Source organism: Lissotriton vulgaris, chromosome 4_1 (assembly GCF_964263255.1).
Source record: "Lissotriton vulgaris chromosome 4_1, aLisVul1.2, whole genome shotgun sequence".
Classification (NCBI taxonomy): domain Eukaryota; kingdom Metazoa; phylum Chordata; class Amphibia; order Caudata; family Salamandridae; genus Lissotriton; species Lissotriton vulgaris.
In genome coordinates, this window is record NC_141691.1 from 1,303,999,751 (window position 1) to 1,304,024,230 (window position 24,480).

Below are 24,480 nucleotides of genomic sequence, written 5' to 3' on the forward strand. Positions count from 1 at the left end.
TCACCCTTTGCTTTAGATATAGTATACCTATATATAACCCTAAAATGGACACACAGATTCCTATCAGTAACTCCTATGGCAGGCCTTGACAATCCTGAAGGCAGAGTGCTTGGAATCGTGTGAGATGGTGCTCTGGCATGAGCTGAGCCCGTTTGCAGCTTGCGGAACCAAGTCCTAATAGCTGTTCCATGATAACGCATACCAAATACTCTTAAGTGCATTATAATCCTCGCGGTTCGATGCTATCTCTGGTATCGCTTTGTCAAAACATGTCGAGTAAGGTGTCATACGAATTGGAATACTAACCCCTCGCCAATTCTGGCGACGGGGTTAGCATTTCACCCTTCTAGAGGGACACGACATGCATGTAACTGTGAACCCCGGTTAAAGTTAACTCAAGCCTCAGCATCACAAAATGGATGCTGCCACCACAGACACAAGTCTGACCCCCTGCAGCTGGGAGTCCTTCCAGCGAGGGGAGCTTGGACAAAGGGTTTCCTGTCAGGGGCGGTGCTAGCACCATCCCAGACAGGGTTTTGTGTATCCTGGGTAGGCAGGGCTTTACAGGAAGGTGACTTCAAGTGGCACCCCGGTGCTCACTACGCATCTGCCGGCTAGAACCAGTTCCAGGGGCACACCAGCCCCTGAGCTGGGGAAAGTCCGGCATGGGAGAGGGGTGTAACCACCCCCCTTCCTGGTCCCACCCCTAGGGCAGGACCTAGTCGCGTACCCACCCCTTTCTTTAGGATAAAGGCAGGAGCGGGGACCCCTCCAAATTAGATCATCTTTGAATCAAGAAACTACTTTCTACGAAAGGAACTCTCGACTTCTTCTCAAGATTTCTCCCTTGTGACTAAAGAGTAGTCACCCTGCATCCGCAGGCACCATCTAAGAACTCTGCGGTTTGCTGCACGTCCTTCCTCCGGAATCCGACTGACCAGCTCAACGAGACCCGGCTTCCCTGGCACCTCTGACCTCTACCTACCTCTACAGCTAAGCTGAGAACCGTAGGTGCGACGAGACCTCGAGGGACCAGCCATCGTCAGAACTGCACGACTTCTATCCAGCACGACCGCCGAGGGATCCTCTGGTGAGTGCTTTGGGGTCCGAGAAGCCCCGACCCTGAGCAGCTCCAGCACCGAAGTCCCGCACCCCAGCATCCACGAGATCTGTGTGGGGCCCTTCTGCTTTTTGGCTGCTCACCACGTTGTCTGGCTACTAGCCCGCTGGCTTGTGGCCTTCCCGACGACGACCGACGACATCACCACTGCTGGTCTGGTTGCTCCAGACTGGCCCTTGCTCCCTTCCAAAAGAGGAGCACCCCGGACCCTCCTGGTCCACTCCAGACGCCATTTTAGGTCCACCGCGTGGGCTTGAATTTGCCAAGACTTGTTGCCCCAATCCTGGGTCCAGCGACGTCGACAGCATCAACCATCGTGGGACAGCTCGCACCTCCATCCTGGTCGCCGACAACGCCTCCTGGTCCGTGAGACTGCAGTGCCCAGCGTCGCCCACTCACCTGGTCGAGGTGACTCCATCCGGTGCCATCCTGGTGCCCATCTGATCACTGGCTAGTGATTCAGGACTTGGTCCCCTCTGCTTACAGGTGTCTTCCATCTTCGATCCAGGCTTGGATCCATCGAACAATCTTCACTGGTCGCCTGCCAGCAACTCCTTCTTTCAGGCTCCTGGTTCGTCAACGAGGATTCCCGACGTCTCTTCAGACCTATGCACCCGCAGCCCCTGGGCTAGGTAACTTCAGCATTTTGGTGCCCCAGCATAGCCTCACTATCCAAGGGTCCAGATCCACTTTTGTTTTCAGCCTACCTTATCGGGTTCGCCCGAGAACACTAACTTTGCTGTTACTAGCCTCCATAGACTTTGTCCCGCATCCCGCGTGAGAGTGCACACTCTGCACCCGAGTCCCCTAGGCCTCCTATTAGTAATCTGAAGGTTCAGTAACGTAGTCCTAGCGATTCCAAAGCCTATTAGTCCAGTACTTACCTGCTAGTAATTTCGCATTCCACTTCCATAGTATATGGTTTTCCGTGCCCCTCGGGCATTGTGTAAATTGTGCAACCTAAAGTATTTTCGTAAGAGTTTTGTTGTGTGCTTAGTACCCTGTCCTCATAAAGAGTACAGGGCTGTTGTGATCTAAATAGATACACTGTTTATTTTCATAACACTTGTGTGGTGTCCTTTCACTTGGTGTTCAAGGGGTATATGTGATGGTATAACAGCTGGCTTAACACGCCCTCTAGAGTTTAGCCCGAAGACTGCTCTTGTCCATGCTACTAGGATAGCTGGTCTATCGGTTGACTTACAACCAATCACCATAAGGGTTGTTTGGACTGATACATAGTGATCACTAGAATAGTGAACACTGAATATCAGGCCAACTTCTCACAGTATCAATACCTCGATGTGTGTCCAAAATGCCAGCAAATACCAGGACACTTGATAGACGGGTCCCTGCTCGCGCTCCTGGCAGGCGTGAAAAACATCACCAAAACGACCCTCTTTCCTGCAAAGAAGTCCAGGGACACAGCGGGGATTCCATGGAAGCCTTTATTCACCAATTACCAGCAAAAGCATGATGCATTTCGACTCTCGTCTTCCTCAGATGCTGCTGATAACCCGGTCTTGCCTGCTCCCTCCTTTAAATATCCGTGGCACTCCCATTGGTGGGAGAACGGCAAACCCTGCTGCCTTCTGGGATTAGAAGTCTAATGCACAACTTTGTTTCCCATAATACTTTAGTCCGGTGAGTCATGCAGCCAGGTTTAAGATAATACTGCCGTAAGTACTGAAACTTGCCTTTGTGAAGGGGGGGCCATGTAGTTGCGGGTGAAAACGGAAATAAATGTGCTGAAGGCTCTCTCAGGTCCCCTACATCCAGCCCCGTAGTCAGAACATACCAGGCCTGAGGCAAGCTGTAATCATGCTCACCTCCCCGTGCAGTCACAGGCTGCATTGCAGTGGCAACTGGTCTGGCCCGTTCTTGAGGCGGTCCTGGCAGTATCAATACCTCGATGTGTGTCCAAATTGCCAGCAAATACCAGGACACTTGATAGAAGGGTCCCTGCTCGCGCTCCTGGCAGGCGCGAAAAACATCGCCAAAACGACCCTCTTTCCTGCAAAGAAGTCCAGGGACACAGCGGAGATTCCATGGAAGCCCTTATTCACCAATTACCAGCAAAAGCATGATGCATTTCGACTCTGGTCTTCCTCAGATGCTGCTGATAACCCGCTTTCGCCTGCTCCCTCCTTTAAATATTTGTGGCACTCCCATTGGTGGGAGAACGGCAAACCCTGCTGCCTTCTTTGATTAGAAGTCTAATGCACAACTTTGTTTCCCATAATACTTTAGTCCGGTGAGTCATGCAGCCAGGTTTAAGATAATACTGCCGTAATTACTGAAACTTGCCTTTGTGAAGGGGGGGGCCATGTAGTGGCGGGTGAAAATAGAAATAAATGTGTTAAAGGCTCCCTCAGGCTTCAGGCAAGCTGTAATCATGCTCACCTCCCCGTGCAGTCACAGGCTGCATTGCAGTTGCAACTGGTCTGGTCCGTTCTTGAGGCGGTCCTGGCAGTATCAATACCTCGATGTGTGTCCAAATTGCCAGCAAATACCAGGACACTTGATAGACGGGTCCCTGCTCGCGCTCCTGGCAGGCGCAAAAAACATCACCAAAACGACTCTCTTTCCTGCAAAGAAGTCCAGGGACATAGCGGGGACTCCATGGAAGCCTTTATTCACCAATTACCAGCAAAAGCATGATGCATTTCAACTCTCGTCTTCCTCAGATGCTGCTGATAACCTGCTCTCGTCTGCTCCCTCCTTTAAATATCCGTGGCACTCCCATTGGTGGGAGAACGCCAAACCCTGCTGCCTTCTGGGATTAGAAGTCTAATGCACAACTTCCTTTCCCATAATACTTTAGTCCGGTGAGTCATGCAGCCAGGTTTAAGATAATACTGCCGTAAGTACTGAAACTTGCCTTTGTGAAGGGGGGGCCATGTAGTGGCGGGTGAAAACGGAAATAAATGTGTTGAAGGCTCCCTCGGGTCCCCTAAGTCCAGCCCTGTAGTCAGAACATACCAGGCTTGAGGCAAGCTGTAATCATGCTCACCTCCCCGTGCAGTCACAGGCTGCATTGCAGTGGCAACTGGTCTGGTCCGTTCTTGAGGCGGTCCTGGCAGTATCAATACCTCGATGTGTGTCCAAATTGCCAGCAAATACCAGGACACTTGATAGACGGGTCCCTGCTCGCGCTCCTGGCAGGCACGAAAAACATCACCAAAACGACCCTCTTTCCTGAAAAGAAGTCCAGGGACACAGCGGGTATTCCATGGAAGCCTTTATTTACCAATTACCAGCAAAAGCATGATGCATTTCGACTCTCGTCTTCCTCAGATGCTGCTGATAACCCGCTCTTGCCTGCTCCCTCCTTTAAATATCCGTGGCACTCCCATTGGTGGGAGAACGGCAAACCCTGCTGCCTTTTGGGATTAGAAGTCCAATGCACAACTTCGTTTCCCATAATACTTTAGTCCGGTGAGTCATGCAGCCAGGTTTAAGATAATACTGCCGTAATTACTGAAACCTGCCTTTGTGAAGGGGGGCCATGTAGTGGCGGGTGAAAACGGAAATAAATGTGTTGAAGGCTCCCTCGGGTCCCCTACGTCCAGCCCTGTAGTCAGAACATACCAGGCCTGAGGCAAGCTGTAATCATGCTCACCTCCCCGTACAGTCACAGGCTGTATTGCAGTGGCAACTGGTCTGGTCCGTTCTTGAGGCGGTCCTGGCAGTATCAATACTTCGATGTGTGTCCAAAATGCCAGCAAATACAAGGACACTTGATAGACGGGTCCCTGCTCGCGCTCCTGGCAGGCGTGAAAAACATCACCAAAACGACCCTCTTTCCTGCAAAGAAGTCCAGGGACACAGCGGGGAGTCCATGGAAGCCTTTATTCACCAATTACCAGCAAAAGCATGATGCATTTCGACTCTCGTCTTTCTCAGATGCTGCTGATAACCCGCTCTCGCCTGCTCCCTCCTTTAAATATCCGTGGCACTCCCATTGGTGGGAGAACGGCAAACCCTGCTGCCTTCTGGGATTAGAAGTCTAATGCACAACTTCGTTTCCCATAATACTTTAGCCCGGTGAGTCATGCAGCCAGGTTTAAGATAATACTGCCGTAAGTACTGAAACTTGCCTTTGTGAAGGGGGGGCCATGTAGTGGCGGGTGAAAACGGAACTAAATGTGTTGAAGGCTCCCTCGGGTCCCCTACGTCCAGCCCCGTAGTCAGAACATACCAGGCCTGAGGCAAGCTGTAATCATGCTCACCTCCCGGTGCAGTCACAGGCTGTATTGCAGTGGCAACTGGTCTGGTCCGTTTTTGAGGCGGTCCTGGCAGTATCTGTAGGAAGGATACCTGACTATGGTTACCCCCAACTTTTTGCCTGGTGTTTTGCTGGTTTTCCGACTTAGTTGGCCTGGGACCCTGCCAATCAGGACCCCAGGCCTACTGCTCTCTCTGTAAAATGGATTCCATGTACCTTAGGTACATATCCAATTATTACTGGGCCACCTTATCAGACCCTGTAACTCAGGGCATAGGTGTACCCAGGGCCTACCAGGGGCTGCAGCATGTATTATGCCACCCCTGGCTGGCCATCTAAATCTGACACAACTGGCTGCACGACAGCTGGGGCAAGGTGGTGTAATCACCCTTTGCTTTAGATATAGTATACCTATATATAACCCTAAAATGGACACACAGATTCCTATCAGTAACTCCTATGGCAGGCCTTGACAATCCTGAAGGCAGAGTGCTTGGAATCGTGTGAGATGGTGCTCTGGCATGAGCTGAGCCCGTTTGCAGCTTGCGGAACCAAGTCCTAATAGCTGTTCCATGATAACGCATACCAAATACTCTTAAGTGCATTATAATCCTCGCGGTTCTATGCTATCTCTGGTATCGCTTTGTCAAAACATGTCGAGTAAGGTGTCATACGAATTGGAATACTAACCCCTCGCCAATTCTGGCGACGGGGTTAGCATTTCACCCTTCTAGAGGGACACGACATGCATGTAACTGTGAACCCCGGTTAAAGTTAACTCAAGCCTCAGCATCACAAAATGGATGCTGCCACCACAGACACAAGTCTGACCCCCTGCAGCTGGGAGTCCTTCCAGCGAGGGGAGCTTGGACAAAGGGTTTCCTGTCAGGGGCGGTGCTAGCACCATCCCAGACAGGGTTTTGTGTATCCTGGGTAGGCAGGGCTTTACAGGAAGGTGACTGCAAGTGGCACCCCGGTGCTCACTACGCATCTGCCGGCTAGAACCAGTTCCAGGGGCACACCAGCCCCTGAGCTGGGGAAAGTCCGGCATGGGAGAGGGGTGTAACCACCCCCCTTCCTGGTCCCACCCCTAGGGCAGGACCTAGTCGCGTACCCACCCCTTTCTTTAGGATAAAGGCAGGAGCGGGGACCCCTCCAAATTAGATCATCTTTGAATCAAGAAACTACTTTCTAAGAAAGGAACTCTCGACTTCTTCTCAAGATTTCTCCCTTGTGACTAAAGAGTAGTCACCCTGCATCCGCAGGCACCATCTAAGAACTCTGCGGTTTGCTGCACGTCCTTCCTCCGGAATCCGACTGACCAGCTCAACGAGACCCGGCTTCCCTGGCACCTCTGACCTCTACCTACCTCTACAGCTAAGCTGAGAACCGTAGGTGCGACGAGACCTCGAGGGACCGGCCATCATCAGAACTGCACGACTTCTATCCAGCACGACCGCCGAGGGATCCTCTGGTGAGTGCTTTGGGGTCCGAGAAGCCCCGACCCTGAGCAGCTCCAGCACCGAAGTCCAGCCCCCCAGCATCCACGAGATCTGTGTGGGGCCCTTCTGCTTTTTGGCTGCTCACCACGTTGTCTGGCTACTAGCCCGCTGGCTTGTGGCCTTCCCGACGACGACCGACAACATCACCACTGCTGGTCTGGTTGCTCCAGACTGGCCCTTGCTCCCTTCCAAAAGAGGAGCACCCCGGACCCTCCTGGTCCACTCCAGACGCCATTTTAGGTCCACCGCGTGGGCTTGAATTTGCCAAGACTTGTTGCCCCAATCCTGGGTCCAGCGACGTCGACAGCATCAACCATTGTGGGACAGCTCGCACCTCCATCCTGGTCGCCGACAACGCCTCCTGGTCCGTGAGACTGCAGTGCCCAGCGTCTCCCACTCACCTGGTCGAGGTGACTCCATCCGGTGCCATCCTGGTGCCCATCTGATCACTGGCTAGTGATTCAGGACTTGGTCCCCTCTGCTTACAGGTGTCTTCCATCTTCGATCCAGGCTTGGATCCATCGAACAATCTTCACTGGTCGCCTGCCAGCAACTCCTTCTTTCAGGCTCCTGGTTCGTCAACGAGGATTCCCGACGTCTCTTCAGACCTATGCACCCGCAGCCCCTGGGCTAGGTAACTTCAGCATTTCGGTGCCCCAGCATAGCCTCACTATCCAAGGGTCCAGATCCACTTTTGTTTTCAGCCTACCTTATCGGGTTCGCCCGAGAACACTAACTTTGCTGTTACTAGCCTCCATAGACTTTGTCCCGCATCCCGCGTGAGAGTCTACACTCTGCACCCGAGTCCCCTAGGCCTCCTATTAGTAATCTGAAGGTTCAGTAACGTAGTCCTAGCGATTCCAAAGCCTATTAGTCCAGTACTTACCTGCTAGTAATTTCGCATTCCACTTCCATAGTATATGGTTTTCCGTGCCCCTCGGGCATTTGTGTAAATTGTGCAACCTAAAGTATTTTCGTAAGAGTTTTGTTGTGTGCTTAGTACCCTGTCCTCATAAAGAGTACAGGGCTGTTCTGATCTAAATAAATACACTGTTTATTTTCATAACACTTGTGTGGTGTCCTTTCACTTGGTGTTCAAGGGGTATATGTGATGGTATAACAGCTGGCTTAACACGCCCTCTAGAGTTTAGCCCGAAGACTGCTCTTGTCCATGCTACTAGGATAGCTGGTCTATCGGTTGACTTACAACCAATCACCATAAGGGTTGTTTGGACTGATACATAGGGATCACTAGAATAGTGAACACTGAATATCAGGCCAACTTCTCACAGTATCAATACCTCGATGTGTGTCCAAAATGCCAGCAAATACCAGGACACTTGATAGACGGGTCCCTGCTCGCGCTCCTGGCAGGCGTGAAAAACATCACCAAAACGACCCTCTTTCCTGCAAAGAAGTCCGGGGACACAGCGGGGATTCCATGGAAGCCTTTATTCACCAATTACCAGCAAAAGCATGATGCATTTCGACTCTCGTCTTCCTCAGATGCTGCTGATAACCCGGTCTTGCCTGCTCCCTCCTTTAAATATCCGTGGCACTCCCATTGGTGGGAGAACGGCAAACCCTGCTGCCTTCTGGGATTAGAAGTCTAATGCACAACTTTGTTTCCCATAATACTTTAGACCGGCGAGTCATGCAGCCAGGTTTAAGATAATACTGCTGTAAGTACTGAAACTTGCCTTTGTGAAGGGGGGGCCATGTAGTTGCTGGTGAAAACGGAAATAAATGTGCTGAAGGCTCCCTCGGGTCCCCTACATCCAGCCCCGTAGTCAGAACATACCAGGCCTGAGGCAAGCTGTAATCATGCTCACCTCCCCGTGCAGTCACAGGCTGCATTGCAGTGGCAACTGGTCTGGTCCGTTCTTGAGGCGGTCCTGGCAGTATCAATACCTCGATGTGTGTCCAAATTGCCAGCAAATACCAGGACACTTGATAGACGGGTCCCTGCTCGCGCTCCTGGCAGGCGCGAAAAACATCACCAAAATGACCCTCTTTCCTGCAAAGAAGTCCAGGGACACAGCGGGGATTCCATGGAAGCCTTTATTTACCAATTACCATCAAAAGCATGATGCATTTCGACTCTCGTCTTCCTCAGATGCTGCTGATAACCTGCTCTCGTCTGCTCCCTCCTTTAAATATCTGTGGCACTCCCATTGGTGGGACAACGCCAAACCCTGCTGCCTTCTGGGATTAGAAGTCTAATGCACAACTTTGTTTCCCATAATACTTTAGTCCGGTGAGTCATGCAGCCAGGTTTAAGATAATACTGCCGTAAGTACTGAAACTTGCCTTTGTGAAGGGGGGGCCATGTAGTGGCGGGTGAAAACGGAAATAAATGTGTTGAAGGCTCCCTCGGGTCCCCTAAGTCCAGCCCCGTAGTCAGAACATACCAGGCCTGAGGCAAGCTGTAATCATGCTCACCTCCCCGTGCAGTCACAGGCTGCATTGCAGTGGCAACTGGTCTGGTCCGTTCTTGAGGCGGTCCTGGCAGTATCAATACCTCGATGTGTGTCCAAATTGCCAGCAAATACCAGGACACTTGATAGACGGGTCCCTGCTCGCGCTCCTGGCAGGCGCGAAAAACATCACCAAAACGACCCTCTTTCCTGCAAAGAAGTCCAGGGACACAGCGGGTATTCCATGGAAGCCTTTATTTACCAATTACCAGCAAAAGCATGATGCATTTCGACTCTCGTCTTCCTCAGATGCTGCTGATAACCCGCTCTTGCCTGCTCCCTCCTTTAAATATCCGTGGCACTCCCATTGGTGGGAGAACGGCAAACCCTGCTGCCTTTTGGGATTAGAAGTCTAATGCACAACTTTGTTTCCCATAATACTTTAGTCCGGTGAGTCATGCAGCCAGGTTTAAGATAATACTGCTGTAAGTACTGAAACTTGCCTTTGTGAAGGGGGGGCCATGTAGTGGCGGGTGAAAACGGAAATAAATGTGTTGAAGGCTCCCTCGGGTCCCCTACGTCCAGCCCCGTAGTCAGAACATACCAGGCCTGAGGCAAGCTGTAATAATGCTCACCTCCCTGTGCAGTCACAGGCTGCATTGCAGTGGCAACTGGTCTGGTCCATTCTTGAGGCGGTCCTGGCTGTATCAATACCTCAATGTGTGTCCAAATTGCCAGCAAATACCAGGACGCTTGATAGACGGGTCCCTGCTCGCGCTCCTGGCAGGCGCGAAAAACATCACCAAAACGACCCTCTTTCCTGCAAAGAAGTCCAGGGACACAGCGGGGATTCCATGGAAGCCTTTATTCACCAATTACCAGCAAAAGCATGATGCATTTCGACTCTCGTCTTCCTCAGATGCTGCTGATAACCCGCTCTCGCCTGCTCCCTCCTTTAAATATCCGTGGCACTCCCATTTGTGGGAGAACGGCAAACCCTGCTGCCTTTTGGGAATAGAAGTCTAATGCACAACTTCGTTTCCCATAATACTTTAGTCCGGTGAGTTATACAGCCAGGTTTAAGATAATACTGCCGTAAGTATTGAAACTTTCCTTTGTGTAGGGGGGGGGGGGGCATGTAGTGGCGGGTGAAAACGGAAAAAAATGTGTTGAAGGCTCCCTCGGGTCCCCTACGTCCAGCCCCGTAGTCAGAACATACCAGGCCTGAGGCAAGCTGTAATCATGCTCACCGCCCCGTGCAGTCACAGGCTGCATTGCAGTGGCAACTGGTGTAGTCCGTTCTTGAGGCAGTCCTGGCAGTATCAATAACTCGATGTGTGTCCAAATTGCCAGCAAATACCAGGACACTTGATAGACGGGTCCCTGCTCGCGCTCCTGGCAGGGGCGAAAAACATCACCAAAACGACCCTCTTTCCTGCAAAGAAGTCCAGGGACACAGTGGGTATTCCATGGAAGCCTTTATTTACCAATTACCAGCAAAAGCATGATGCATTTCGACTCCCGTCTTCCTCAGATGCTGCTGATAACCCGCTCTTGCCTGCTCCCTCCTTTAAATATCCGTGGCACTCCCATTGGTGGGAGAACGGCAAACCCTGCTGCCTTCTGGGATTAGAAGTCTAATGCACAACTTTGTTTCCCATAATACTTTAGTCCGGTGAGTCATGCAGCCAGGTTTAAGATAATACTGCCGTAAGTACTGAAACTTGCCTTTGTGAAGGGGGGGCCATGTAGTGGCGGGTGAAAACGGAAATAAATGTGTTGAAGGCTCCCTCGGGTCCCCTACGTCCAGCCCCGTAGTCAGAACACACCAGGCCTGAGGCAAGCTGTAATAATGCTCACCTCCCTGTGCAGTCACAGGCTGCATTGCAGTGGCAACTGGTCTGGTCCATTCTTGAGGTGGTCCTGGCTGTATCAATACCTCGATGTGTGTCCAAATTGCCAGCAAATACCAGGACACTTGATAGACGGGTCCCTGCTCGCGCTCCTGGCAGGCGCGAAAAACATCACCAAAACGACCCTCTTTCCTGCAAAGAAGTCCAGGGACACAGCGGGGATTCCATGGAAGCCTTTATTCACCAATTACCAGCAAAAGCATGATGCATTTCGACTCTCGTCTTCCTCAGATGCTGCTGATAACCCGCTCTCGCCTGCTCCCACCTTTAAATATATATATCTATATGCATACACGTTGCAAATTCACTCAAGGAAAAGATACAAACAGATAAATTATACTGTAAATTCACATAAGAAAGGTAGTAAGCACAAAAGTCTACTACAGATACTAGTGGTTAGAGTTACACATATACAAGATGCAAATTTACTCAAGATTGCATTTTAAGAAGCGATTTACAGTGTAATTGTAAAAAAACTACAAAGTTCCAGAATGCAACATGGCGTTCGCTAATAAAACAGGGCCAATAAGCAGGTCCTGAACCTCTAGATCACTCGGAAATGTCGTTCAAATGAGCGTGAAGTTAATCGTAAAAACGAGACTCCTGATGAGTCTATTGTTCTACTAAATGTAGCTGTCAGTGGCTAAAGCGCAGCCGAGTACTGGCATAGATAAACAGGAAGTGGGCAGGGGAGAGGAGGAGCGAGCGGCTCGGTGAAGCAGGGAGACACGCACCCTGCTTTCACAACCCGCACCGGCACGCCCCCTTCTGTGTGCGCAGGCGCGGAGCCGGGCATCGGGGTACCGCTTCCTTCCGGCATTAGTCCTGCTGCTTGTCTTTTCTGCTGTCACCCGGCCTCATGGCAGCGCCCGGAGTCCCCCGAATCAACCGCACGGCAACAGGTACGGGCGCTTGACAGACCGCTGCAATCTCTGCTTAGCTGCAGGAGCTAGTCAGACCCCTGAGCTTCCGCGGTGCCCGCACTCCCTCCTCTGCAGTCAGAGGATGGTGATGTGGTGCCCCCTTCCCCCCCGTGCTTCTTTAAATCAGGGGTGCAAGCGTTGCAGAGACACCGCTCCCTCTGCTCACACTGGTGTGACAGGGTAAGCTGTCTGCTCCCTGCAACAATAACCGCTTCCTTCCTCTTGTCGTTGCAGTGGCCGCCCTGCTGCTCCTGCTGGTGCTCCTGGCCACGGTGTCTGCCTCGGTAGAAGATTTGGATGAGACGTAAGTTGCCCCTGTTTCTTCGGTGATGGACGAGTTTCTGCTTCACCCTCGTCTTTTTGGGTCGTAGATAGTCTGTGGGTATACGGAGAGAGATTGTGCATCATTAGGGGAGGGAGGTATAGTTTGTTTGGGAAGCACTTTTTCCCCCTCGCTGTATCTATTCGCCCCTAGTATCTTTGTGGTCTTCCCCCCCCCCCCCCCCCCCCCGTGCAAACTTTGCCTAGTACGCATGTGCATGTTTTTGTACCTATGAAACTACAGTTGATTTCCCTTTATTTAGTCCCACTTGCCATTCTACCTTTTTTCCCATGCCTTAATGCACTGTCCTTAGCTAAAACCCTGGGCTAAGTCTGGTATATAGTTATTAAAATTACTTTACTTCCATGTCACTCAGTGTTACAGCTGTAAACTAAATTCGATCTTTGGAAGTGCAATTTTTAATGACACGGAGTTATTGGCATTCCATTATCTTTGCCTGCTGATCTTCCGCATGTGAAATTGTGTATTTGGTGAATTTTTTGTTCGATATAAATGCCTCGGTTATTGCGCTATGTGTGTATGGTTTAGTTGTGAAAGGGCTGATGCCAGTGGGCTTTATTCATTGCTTATGCGTCTTATAAGTTGAAGGGGTAAAAGGCCTCTACCAGGCTATGGTGGTAATAAGGATTTTTAGGGGAAAGCTACCAATACACTTGACGCAGGTGTTGGGTTCTGCACATTTACATAGGTTTTCCTATTAGCCTAAGAAGGGTGTTTACATGTGGTTGAAACATGGTCTTGTGCCAGTCTACATTTGCTGTATGGTTGGAGACCTTGGGGAAGTGCCTGTTAAAAGTTTGATTTTATTGTGAGTAAGCCAAGAATGGTCATAATATTAAGGAGGTTAATTTTCAGGTTCTTGAATCTGTCCAGATCCAAAAGATGGACGCTTATATTGAATGGTGTGTGTTCCAGAGAAGGCTGTGGTGGGACATGTTAAGCTGTGAGAACTGATGTATGTGTAGGAAATCCTCACAAAGTCCAAGTAACACAGCTCTAGGAGCTGGTTTGTTATGAAGACTTGGAGAATCGGCATTCTGTACCGGAAAAATGTGTTCTGTGTTCCATTACTTCCTGGATAAGTGCTGCTGTTCAAGTAGTGGAACCCTAGAGCAGAGTTATTCAAACTGTGGGGCGCGCCCTCCTGGGGGGGCGCAACGCCATCTCAGGAGGGGGGGGGGGGGCGCGACGCCATCTCAAGGGGGGCGCACACTCCAGCATAAAATTTCACCTTCCATTGTTTCACAAGGCGGAGAGGCAGAGTGGAGCTGCAGGGGCCCTAAGAAGGGGTGAAGACCATCAACGCCTCATTAACATGCAAAAGGTCTTTAAAAGACCTGTGAAGTACTCGGGTGCGGCTGTGTGTGTGCCTGCAAAGCTGTCTCATCCCGGGCTGCCACCCACAGACGCAGGGGGGGGGGGGGGGGGAGAGAAGGCCTTTAAGTCCAACGGGCGTTGCGCACCTGTTCTTCACCCATTTCAAATGGGGCTTTTGGAATAGAGAACAGCAGCCAATTAGCACATAGGAGTGCTGTTTTGTTCTAAATAAACTTTTTTTTATGGGTGTTGCATGAAACTTAAACACATTTGTCTTCAAAATGTCCTTAGTAGACTCTCACTCATCACCACAGTAAAAATACATTAAAGAAAAATGCTAGTTAAAACAATCTGTTTAAGAATGATTCAAGATAGTCTGGGTAAGACTCTCTCCAGAACAGAGCTGGCTCTATCAGGGGTCCCCTTTAAACGCTGGGGCCCTGGGCCAGAGCCCACGTTGCCTATGTCTTAAAACGTCTCTGCCAGGAAAGACATCTGCTAAAATCCTGTGTATCAAATGAACTGCTTACCTCAATGCCTGGCAGAGGGTGTCAACCGCTTTATTTCATGGAACGAGAAGCTGTGATAGGATGGGCAGTGCAGGAATGGGGAGTTTTTTCTGGCTGGTGAGAATGGGGCAGTGCTGCTTAGGATGGCCCGAGTTGAATTTTTTTTTTTAATGCCTTGGACAGTGCTTCTCAGTGGAGACCATAGTCTTTGAATGGTACTCATTTTATTGACCACAGAAGGTTCTTTGAGGAGGCTTTACAAGAATTAAGTGGAGAACCCGTAACAATTTGCACGCATTTTATCTTGAAAAATGTAGTTTTGGACTGTGTAGTAAGCCTCTGTCATTTCACCGCACCAACTGGCAAACCTGCAGTTTTCTAAACACTCTTACTGTGTTTAACATTATTAGCCATATATGGACTGGGAAATGCGGATGACGGTAGATTATGTAGATACCAGGTTCCAGAATTTTTTGTCAAGTGGTGGTGGGCCTCAACATGTAAATAAATTCAGCTGGGGTGGCTCAACCTAAAAAAGTTTGAAGACCTCTGCCCTAGAGTGTTTTTTATCCTCTGAGACAAGTCTGGCTCTTTGGGTTAGGTCCTTTCCCTTCTTTTGCAACCACTCCGAATCAGAGTTTCATCTTTGATGCCAGTGTCACTCTCACAAATCATGAGAGCAAAATGACTGCTGCATACTATATCATTTTGTTCTTCATTTGAAAAATTCTAATTTTACTTACGATTTCCCACAGAACAATGGCTTGGCTTTTGTCTCCTCTTGCCTAGACTATGGCAATATTCTCTTACTAGATCTTCTGGTTTTTGTTTTTTCAAGACTTCAGATAGTGTAGAATGATCCTGCAAGGTTCTTGCCTGGTTTAAGGTACTGCAACACTGTGGCCAGTCCAGGAATCCATAATGGCTTTCTCTCGGGAAACAATGTGTTTAAAGGTATCTGTACCATATTTTAAACCTCCCTGGGGCTAAAACCATATTGTCTTCAACCTAAGTTGAAACACTACAAACCTTAGCTTAACTGGTGATCTTTTAGGCAAGGTCTCACAGGTTCTTACAGAACGTCATTACTTTTACTAGCTTTCGGCCTTAACTCTGGAATAACTTCCTTTTCACTATTTTTTCAGCTCCATCTCAGATGTAAACAATCACCTTAAATCATGGTTTGCACAGGTGTATCTCTTTGTATTTATCTTCATCAAAACCTGTGGGATATTAGTCTTGTTTCATAATTTTCCAAATCAAAAATGTAAATCGCTCTCTTTTGGAGGACATTAAGGTGTGATTCATAACAAAGACATGTTTCGAAATAAGAGGTGGGGGGATAGATCAAAGGTCAGAAAACTGAACATGAAGTAAGAATTATGTGGATGTAAATTGAAGTACTAATACAGATGGAAGTTCTGTGAATGATGTTGAGGCCACTGGCTTTGGAGCACAACCGCTTAGCATTGTATGCAGTAGCACTTGGACACCAGGTGAAGCAGGTAGGGTTTCCTCCCCTGGGTAAGCAATTGTTCGTCCTAAGTAAGTATTCAGGATTGCAGTTGATATAGATGTCCATTCAGCTTTATTCGGAGTAAGTTTTACAGCCATAAAAGCATTCAACAAATACACTAACCATTTAAAAGATAGATGTCATATTTGAGTGGAATTTGGACGGTAAACTTGTTTTCATTTCAGCGCCCACACTGCTGAATGATCAGCGGGCAAGGTGTGAAAGGTGACGTGGGAAGGAATACGTGGAAAAGTCATAGTTTAATTGTTAACCTGAGGTTATGGATAGATATTGAAGGGGATCCTATTAGAAGTGAAGGATCCTCTGTTGTGGTGTAGCAGTTGTTGCTTTCAGTAGGATATACCTGGATGCGTTTTCTTGCACTTTTTAGGTTTGATTACACTATAGCACAAAACTCTCATTTCTTTTTTTTTTTTGCACTCAAAGTTTCTTATGTGTCTTTCTCAAGCTCTTCCCTGCACCCTCTCTTTTTCCTTGCACATTTTTTTTCTCGATCTCTTCCTCTCTAGGTAGTCTACTTATAGTTTCAATGGGATAAACATCACAGCTCTTACCTATTTGTTCCCGAAAGTAGTAGGTAGTTTGGATGACTTTGAATTCTGTAGTGTTATACTCAGTGGGGTAGTTGAAGAATAAGATGCCTTACAGATTCCAGGGCTTTAGCTGATGGTACAGTGCAACACAAAACTGACCGACATGCACGCAAACCATTTCTCCTTTCTTTCACTCTTTCTCACGCCTGCTTTTTCTTTTTTTTTTTTTCTCATGTCTGTCTCTCTATTGAATTTTTTTTCTCGTGATCCTTCTTTTCTCAGCGGCTTTCTTTCTGGCACTCCTTTTTCATGCCTGTCTTTCTTTCACACGGTGGTTTGCACACCCTCTAGCACTCTCTCTCACTCTTCACCTCAGAAGGCAGTCCATTGCAGGAGTATCAGAATAGGAAACAGCAGAGGTGCTGCAGAGGGCCACAACCCTCTCATCTATTTAAGTGATTGGCAATCAATCACAGTTACAATGGGACTGGGCAGATGAGCACCTACAAGCTGTTGCCAGCAGGTAGTTAATGGTGTGAGAAGCTTTGAATCAACTGGGGCCATAAGCTGTCATTTGCTGGGCAGCTCTGGTGACCTTCTTGGCAGCAGTGATCGTGCAATGTGTTGGTGTAGTGCTGGCTGTGCAAGTTTATCAAGAAACCTGTTTGTTTAGTGCTGCGTATCTCATTTGTACTTCTCCACTGCCTATCTCTTTTTTTGGGTTGTCATGATTTTAGCAGAAAGTCAAGTAATGTATACCTCCACTTCTAAAAAAAAAAAAAAAAAAATCGATGTATTTGCCCAGCACAGTTGGGTTCAGCAGATAAGATGTTATTGATAGACACCAAGATGAAGAAATTTAGAATGTAAATTATGAGCGGTTTCTGTCAGGTAGCTTTACATGATATTTAGGAAACAGGTGAAACTGTTCCTATTCAGATTTTCTCCCTTTACTTATCTGTATGTGTTCGAATGCTTCTGGAACTTGTTTCTCAGTGCTAAACACATGTATTGGATTAAGTTGATTGTGCAGTGGAAGTGCCTGCCATGTTGTGCCAGTTGGGGATGCTATTGCATAAGCTTTGTTGAGGTGTAATGCACTTACCAGAAAAAAGCCACCTTGTTGCTGTCAGTCGCTATGCTTGACTCAATATAGCTAATCTAGTGGACTCGGATTTCTTGTATGTTGAGCTTAAATGCATGGTGTGTTATCTATTATTGCTAATCAGAACGCCAAAACTCCATGAACATTTTAAATACCATTTACACTTCACTAAGCTAGAGTCCTCCAAAGTTCTTGTAGGTGCATTACCTCTGTAAGAGAGCTGAAGTGCTTGGTTTTATGATGAATGGTGGTTGGTTTGCATCGTTATGTTCTGATTGGCATTTGTGATGCAATTCTGGAGCTTGGTTATACAGTGCTGAGGAATAATGTGGCACAGCTAGAGAAGTTGGTTCTGCATGCTTGCTTTTGCTCAGCTGGTGGATGGCGGTGCACATCTGGACGGTAGGGGTGTACTGTTTGGTGTTATGTATGAGGTGCCACGAACAATTTTACAGTATGATGTTGGCATGACACTGGGTGTATTTGTGTTGGAGGAGATGGAAGTGGAGAGTATATGCACGTGAGGTAGTAGAAATCGTGTGGTATTGGTACTTTGCAGTGAGTGTTTTGGCACATTGCTGGAGGATGATGGTGCAGTGTTGTAGGTGCAATTTTGTTCAATTTGTGTTGCATTTCTGGGGTGGGGGTGCATTGTTGGGGGGGCTGTTGGTGTAGGATGGAGATGGTGGTTAAGTACTTGGTGGTAATGAATGGTAATATTATACTGCTGGGTTCACAAATTGTGATCAGTTTGTGGTTTTGTGGTATGGTTCCTTTCTTGTTCTATGAGATGGTGAAATTTGGGTTGTGGCATATTACAGGAAATTGTTGTGGTAGCAATGTGCATGGGAATGGTAGTTCTGGCCCGAGGGTTGTGGTGTTGCAGTGCTACAGGTGGAACATGGGTGGTTAAGTGGAGGTATAACCTGACAGGTGGAGATTTAGTGCAGGAGGAAGGTGATGTGTCCATGAGTTATAGTATGGTCCTTGGTTGTATAGTGACATTTGGGAGCCTGTTGAGTTGGATAAAGGGCCAGTACTGAAGTGATGGCACAATTCTTCATAGTGTGCATGCCGTCCTAGAAGTGTTATTTTGGAGTGATAACAGTACGATATAGTGTGCTGTGGTGTGGCAATGTGGGTGAGGTGGCAGTGTGGGGCACGTGTTGCTAGGGGTTGCAATGGTAGTGGAGAGCTAAATGATGCATTAGTGCTGGGGATTGGGATGTGGTGGGGAACTTTAGGTGGTTGTGTTGCAGTGTTAGAAGTTGGCGCAGTGCTGGAGAGTGATTGTAGGATCCTGGTGGAGGTGGCGCTGCGTTTGTAGTTGTCGTATGATTTGGTGCTCAGGGATATTTTTTCATTGGTAGGTGATTGATTGATTGCTTTGAGGTGACGGTGCAGTGCTTATCTATCTCGTCATTTCTGTGACTGCTCATCTAAATACAGGGAATGTAATTTACAGGGTCCATGTAAATGCACACATTTGAGAAATGTGAATGTTGGTTTTGTTTGACCGCTTAATCTCTTTTTTAATACTGATCTGTGTAAAAGAGTTCTAATCATAAGGAGGCAGATGTCTATACTCACACTTTTAATACTGTTTGGCAGATATACACTCTGTATAACATGCAATCCACCCATTGAAAACCCAGAAGTTCTTTTCCGAAATTCGGCCCATAATTAGCTTGTCTAGGAAGACCTAAATAATTTGCTGTATGACCCCTCTCCAATAAAATCAATGAACACTTAATACATAGCCCATTTTAGATAGTATGAGCAATTTAATTTTTATAGCGTAACTTTTCACAAAGCAAGATTTTCTCCCCAAAGCACATTTTACTAGAGTAGCTTCAAGAACACACTCAGCAGTATGAAAAATGTGGGTTGGGTTGAAGAATTTAGTTTGCCTTGTTCAAACCCCTAAACCTTTTGCCTTTTCTCCACCATAATCTTTTATTTCTGTGAGGCCTGTGGTGTTTATTCTCTGCTCAGCCATCTTGCTCTTCTGTTTAAATTACGTATTCTACTGCACACATTCTAATAGTAGTGCACAGTAGGATTATTGGTGTGCATGAAGACATGGCGCTGATTAAAAGGAAACTTGGCTGTTACTATATGTCCTGCAGAATACGTACTGCCTGCTCCCCAAGGCTTTGTTCTCCGAGCTGTAGAAAGATTTGCAGTCTTTGCTGTGGTGCAGCAGACACCTGAGAATAGCCCTAACCACCCTTAAGCATAACCCATACAATGAAGGTATTGTGCTCCTTGACGTTAGGGCCTACTCATGGGAAGCGCACCTGGTGGCTGTAGGACGTGACCTTTTTGCTTTCCCCCTAGACAGTTTCCTGACATATAGTTGCCAATTTAGATGCTTTGGGTACTTTGCCACTGCTGATCAGTGTCAAAGTACAATTTGTTCCCTGTGTAATGGTAATTGGTTGGCCATGATTGGTATGGTTGCCTTACTAGCAAAGTCCCTAGTGATGTGCACTGTGTGTACTGGGGCTAGTAATGCAAAGGTGCGCGGAGAAGGGAACTCAGGACTGCAGTGGAGGGCCTGCGCGTAGTTTGCTAAGTTAGCATGTTGTCCTGACAAGTGCAACCACTTGTCAGGCTTTACTTTCCCTTTTGAGTACACAGTGGGCACCCATGTGGTAGGTCCCAGGCAACCCCTGGGCAGGGTGCAGTTTAAGTAAAAGGCAAGACATATACTGAGGTGTGTGCTATGTCCTGACAGTGAAAAACACTCCATTTCGTTTTTCAATGGTGAAAGGCCATCCTGCCCATAGGACAGAATGGGAGAGGCCGGGTATTGTGTTTGTTAGTCTAGTTTCCCAGGAGTTTAAAATGGAGAGGTGAAGTTTAGTATGCATGAACACACAGTGTCATAACACATCTTTCTATGAGTGTGTTTAGAAACCACTCTTTTATAAAGTGGCTGAATCTTGTGCTGTAAGCATTTCTGTGTGCCTCTGCTGAAAATGGATTGACTGCATCTGAGAGGTGAGAGGAGCTGGGGGAGGTCTTGACCCAGGGAGGGGTTGAGATGGCACCAGGCTGACCTGCATCTGGAGAGTAGGCGAACAAGAAACCCTGGGAGGTGAAGAGGCCTGGGTTACGGCTATAAAACAATTGACCCATCTCATGCTGAGTGATTAAGGATCCAGACCCCCAGTATCAAAGGGAGAAAGGTGACACTGGGAGGGAGACACCCAGAACTGATTTAGGCAGGGATCAGGGACCCCTGAGCACAATAAACTTTAAAGACATTTAGGGGTATAACTATGAGAGCTGAGGCCTCTGAACGTTGGAATAATGGATTGAGACTGAAAAGGCTTGGACCTGTTTCATGGTCATGGGGAACCTCTGCTAAGGAAGGAACAAATGAAGTGACGGGAAGGACCGACCCTTGCTTTGTGAACTGGGGCTGGTCTGCAGTTTGCTGTTTTAACCAAGGAAGAGGCTGTTGGGATTGTGCTTTGTGCGCTGGGTTCCCCTGCTTGAAGAATACTGTGCATTGTGCTGTGTCTTGTTACCCCAAGGGCTCAAGGTGAGCTGGCTCCCTGTTTGGAAACATAGGAACATAAAAGTTTCCCGAGTAGTTTCAAGTGACTCGGTGGGTGCTTGTTGTGGCAGCTTGAGACCTTCGGAAGGTGTGCCCTGTGATCTTGGACACATGGAAAAGAAGTGAGACTCGGACGCGCTCTGTGCGTGTCGCGGTGTACAGGTGGCGTCGGTGAAGAGCGCCTGATCAACGTGTGCATCGGAGGTGAAGGGAGTCTCGGACGCGCAGGGTGCGTGTCGTGGTGCACAGGAGGCGTTGGTGAGGAGCGCCTGGTCAACGTTTGCATCGGAAGTGGAGTGAGTCTCGGACGTGCAGGGTGCGTGTCGGGGTGCACCGGAGGCGCTGGTGAAGAGTGCCTGGTTGAGTGCACCGGAGAAGTGAGGCTCTGATACGGTGAGTGTGTCGGGGTGCTGCCGAAGGCATTTGTGAAGAGCGCCTGGATATCGGGGCACTGGAGTTGGAGTAAGTCTCAATAAAGCAGTGTGCCTGCTTTGGTGCAACCTGGGACTCTGGAGGTGATCAGCTCATCGTGTGCACCGGAAGAAAGTGAGTCTCTGCTGCACGGTGTGCATGGCTTGGTGTCAACTGAGACCACAGGAAGGAGTGCCTGGTGAACGTGCACTCTGAGTCGACGTGAAGTCCCATCAACGCTGTGTGTGTGGCTTCGTGCCAGAGGAGACCCGGAGAGTTCTGTGGTGAAAGTGCACCCGGAGCATTTTGAAAGAGGTGGTTGGGATTTGAACCTACCAGCCAGCCAGAACGACTATTACCCTTTATTATATGGTGGCTTTTGTATCGTGTGGTCTGATCGTATATCTTTTTATATACAGCTTATACTCGCTTTATCAAACTAGTGTGGAGTCCATTTGTGGTGTCACCCCTGGGTTGCTGTGAATGTAGTTGCACATACTGTAACTCGTGCCATGGAGATGGGCCTGGCTGCTCGTGCCAAGCTACTAAGCGGGTGAGCAGGGCTATCTCAACCGGTGTCCTTACTTGGCCTAACGCTGAGTGAGGAGTCCCGGGTCTCGCATTTGGTGATAGTGGTGCGGGACTGGGACTCCGGCTTCCAACAGTAGCGTTGAACAATTGGTTCTTTGCACCTATCTACCTATAGATTGGAACACAACCAATGTACCTGCCGCCTTCGTCTACACTACCTCTGTGGTGGAAAGGGAATACGACGATTGCTCCTGGCCACTCAGGTGGTGTTGGAGGCATGGAGAAGGGCCACTGGCCGAATGGGTGGGTAAGGTGAAGTGAGAGATATCACTCTGGGAGGGTGTGTGGTCGAAGGAGATCGGGAAATTAAATGGGCGAAGATCCTGGGAACTCTTGGGGATTTCCCACGTGGTAGATCTTGTGGGCGGTTGTGAGCTGATATAGTTTGCAACTCTGGTGTGACCACTCCATGCACAAAAATAAATTTCTGAAATGTGCCCTACTACACCATGCTTGGACGGCAGAGGGCATAGAGTCACCAGATTTGTCAGAGTTTGCGCCACTGGAGTAAGAGCTGCTAAAGGAAGAACGGTCTCCCAATGCCATATTTCTTGTGTACAAAACACTTAACAACCATATGCCAGACAGATTGGCCAAACTGAGAGAACAGTGGTACCTAGAGGTGGGGGATATGGAAGAGGTGGACTGGGAGGCGGCCCTGAGGCCGCAGAGGGAGGTGGCAATAAAATCCAGCATGAGTCCGATCCACCTTAAAATACTCCATCGGGTATACTAGGACCGGGACCAGCTACACCAAATGGGAAGAGCGACCTCTCCGGACTGTCTTGGGTGCGGGGTGGCGAGGGGCTCATACTTCTACACTCTCTGGAGCTGCCCAGTATCAAGATATTTTAAAAAGAAAGAATTATCAGTCATGATTTTATGCTTCGGTAAATATGTGCATCTAATCTGAGAGCGTTTCGGGAGCATTAAACATACCATCATGTTGTTGAACTCTGCAAAGGTGTATGCACATTTCTATACTTGAACCACTGTCTGTAGTGCAGTCTGAGCTTACGATATTCCTTTAGAGGTCCTCACCCTAATAATAAAGGCTTTCCATTAAAGAACCGTGAATACAAGTTCGAGTAACATCAACATATGGACGCAAATATTACCTTGGCTGCAAACAATGCTTTCCATGATTCACAATGTACTGTAAACTGGCAGTCAAAGGGTGTGCTGCAAGGGGTTGGGGCTTGCTTGTCCCAAATATAAAAAAACATGTTGTCCTTGAACCCAGACAATATGTCCTGGGTGTCTGCAATAGGAATCCACACCCATGACCCAGTATTAGTTTCAAAATCGAAAGCAGAAAAATCTCTGTTTCTGCGTTTGCCTCTTGTCAATCACGTCGACATGTAGAATGCCCCATTGTATCTGGTAAAGTTAGTGTATCTGGTAAAGTCTAGTTTTAATAAAAGTATACAAGAAGTCTACTTCTTGTTGAAATTTGCAAGGGTTGTGTACCATTTAGGGAAACTATCAAATTTGAAATCTATATGGCAAAATAATAGTAATAGTTCTAGATATTTATAGATCTGGCTGGAGATACCTTTAACTCTTGCCAGATCTCTTGTCATAGCAACAGGACGAGAGAATGCAGGGAATAGGTTTAGAGTGTCGGTCATGATCTTTACAGTATTAAATCAAATCATTGGCCATCATTTGCGTGAGGCCACTATTACAAAATGAAAAGTCTTGGTAATAGAGCACCCTCATGCTCTTCCTGTTGTGAATGTTGAAGTGACTGCCCAAGAGTCTTTTGTCTTTTCTGGTGCCAGATTTTTAAATGACGATATCGGATTTAGAAAGTTTGCCTGTGGTTAGGAACACCAATTTTCAGTGGGTGGCATTTGTTTTTAATGCCAAAAAAGTAGTTTTTTCCCATTTCTTTTGTTATGTGGTTGCCTTGATCGGCTACCCTCATGATCATTGTGTTAATAATGGCTAGCAATTTGATGATTGTTAGGGTGTGATCATAATGTATGCAAGTATTTTTTTTTCCGTCCCCGTCACCCCCAAGTGTATTTTATTAGGGTTTGACAATAAACAGTAACAGAGGTCAAAAGAAGCCCATATGGCACACTGGTCGATAGCCAAGAGTAAACATAACAGTAGAAGAATGTCAGATGTGGGGCATTTGAGAAACAAAAGAGCAATATGAAAGATATTTCCAATTAATAAAAAGCAAGAAAAACTGTGATCCTGTGCCCAAAGTGGCAGCAATATGTGTGTGTTTTTGAACTGGAGGGGGGGAGGGGGAGGGGGGGGTGGGGGGGTTTGGAGTATAGGGGAAATTTCAAAACGGATCCAATGTGTGCTACTAGGATTTGGAAGTGGTTACAGTAAAGATGGTATTATAGCAAGAGCGGTCCGCGGGGGCAATGGAAGAAGTGGGGGGAGGTCGGTCACCTCCGTGGTAATGTACGGGGACAGTGGTCGGGGGAGATCTAAGGGCAA

General features: G+C 48.1%; 1 protein-coding gene across 1 annotated transcript in view; it reads left to right on the plus strand.

Annotated features, from left to right (window-relative positions):
- Nucleotides 1–11,876: 11,876 nt before the first annotated feature.
- TMX3 (thioredoxin related transmembrane protein 3) overlaps nt 11,877–24,480 on the plus strand; it is a 234,054-nt gene continuing 221,450 nt past the window's right edge. The window contains exons 1-2 of the mRNA XM_086965544.1: nt 11,877–12,082; nt 12,338–12,407. Coding sequence (XP_086821670.1) covers nt 12,040–12,082; nt 12,338–12,407 — 113 coding nt within the window. The 5' untranslated portion in view covers nt 11,877–12,039. The remainder of the gene's footprint in view (nt 12,083–12,337; nt 12,408–24,480) is intronic.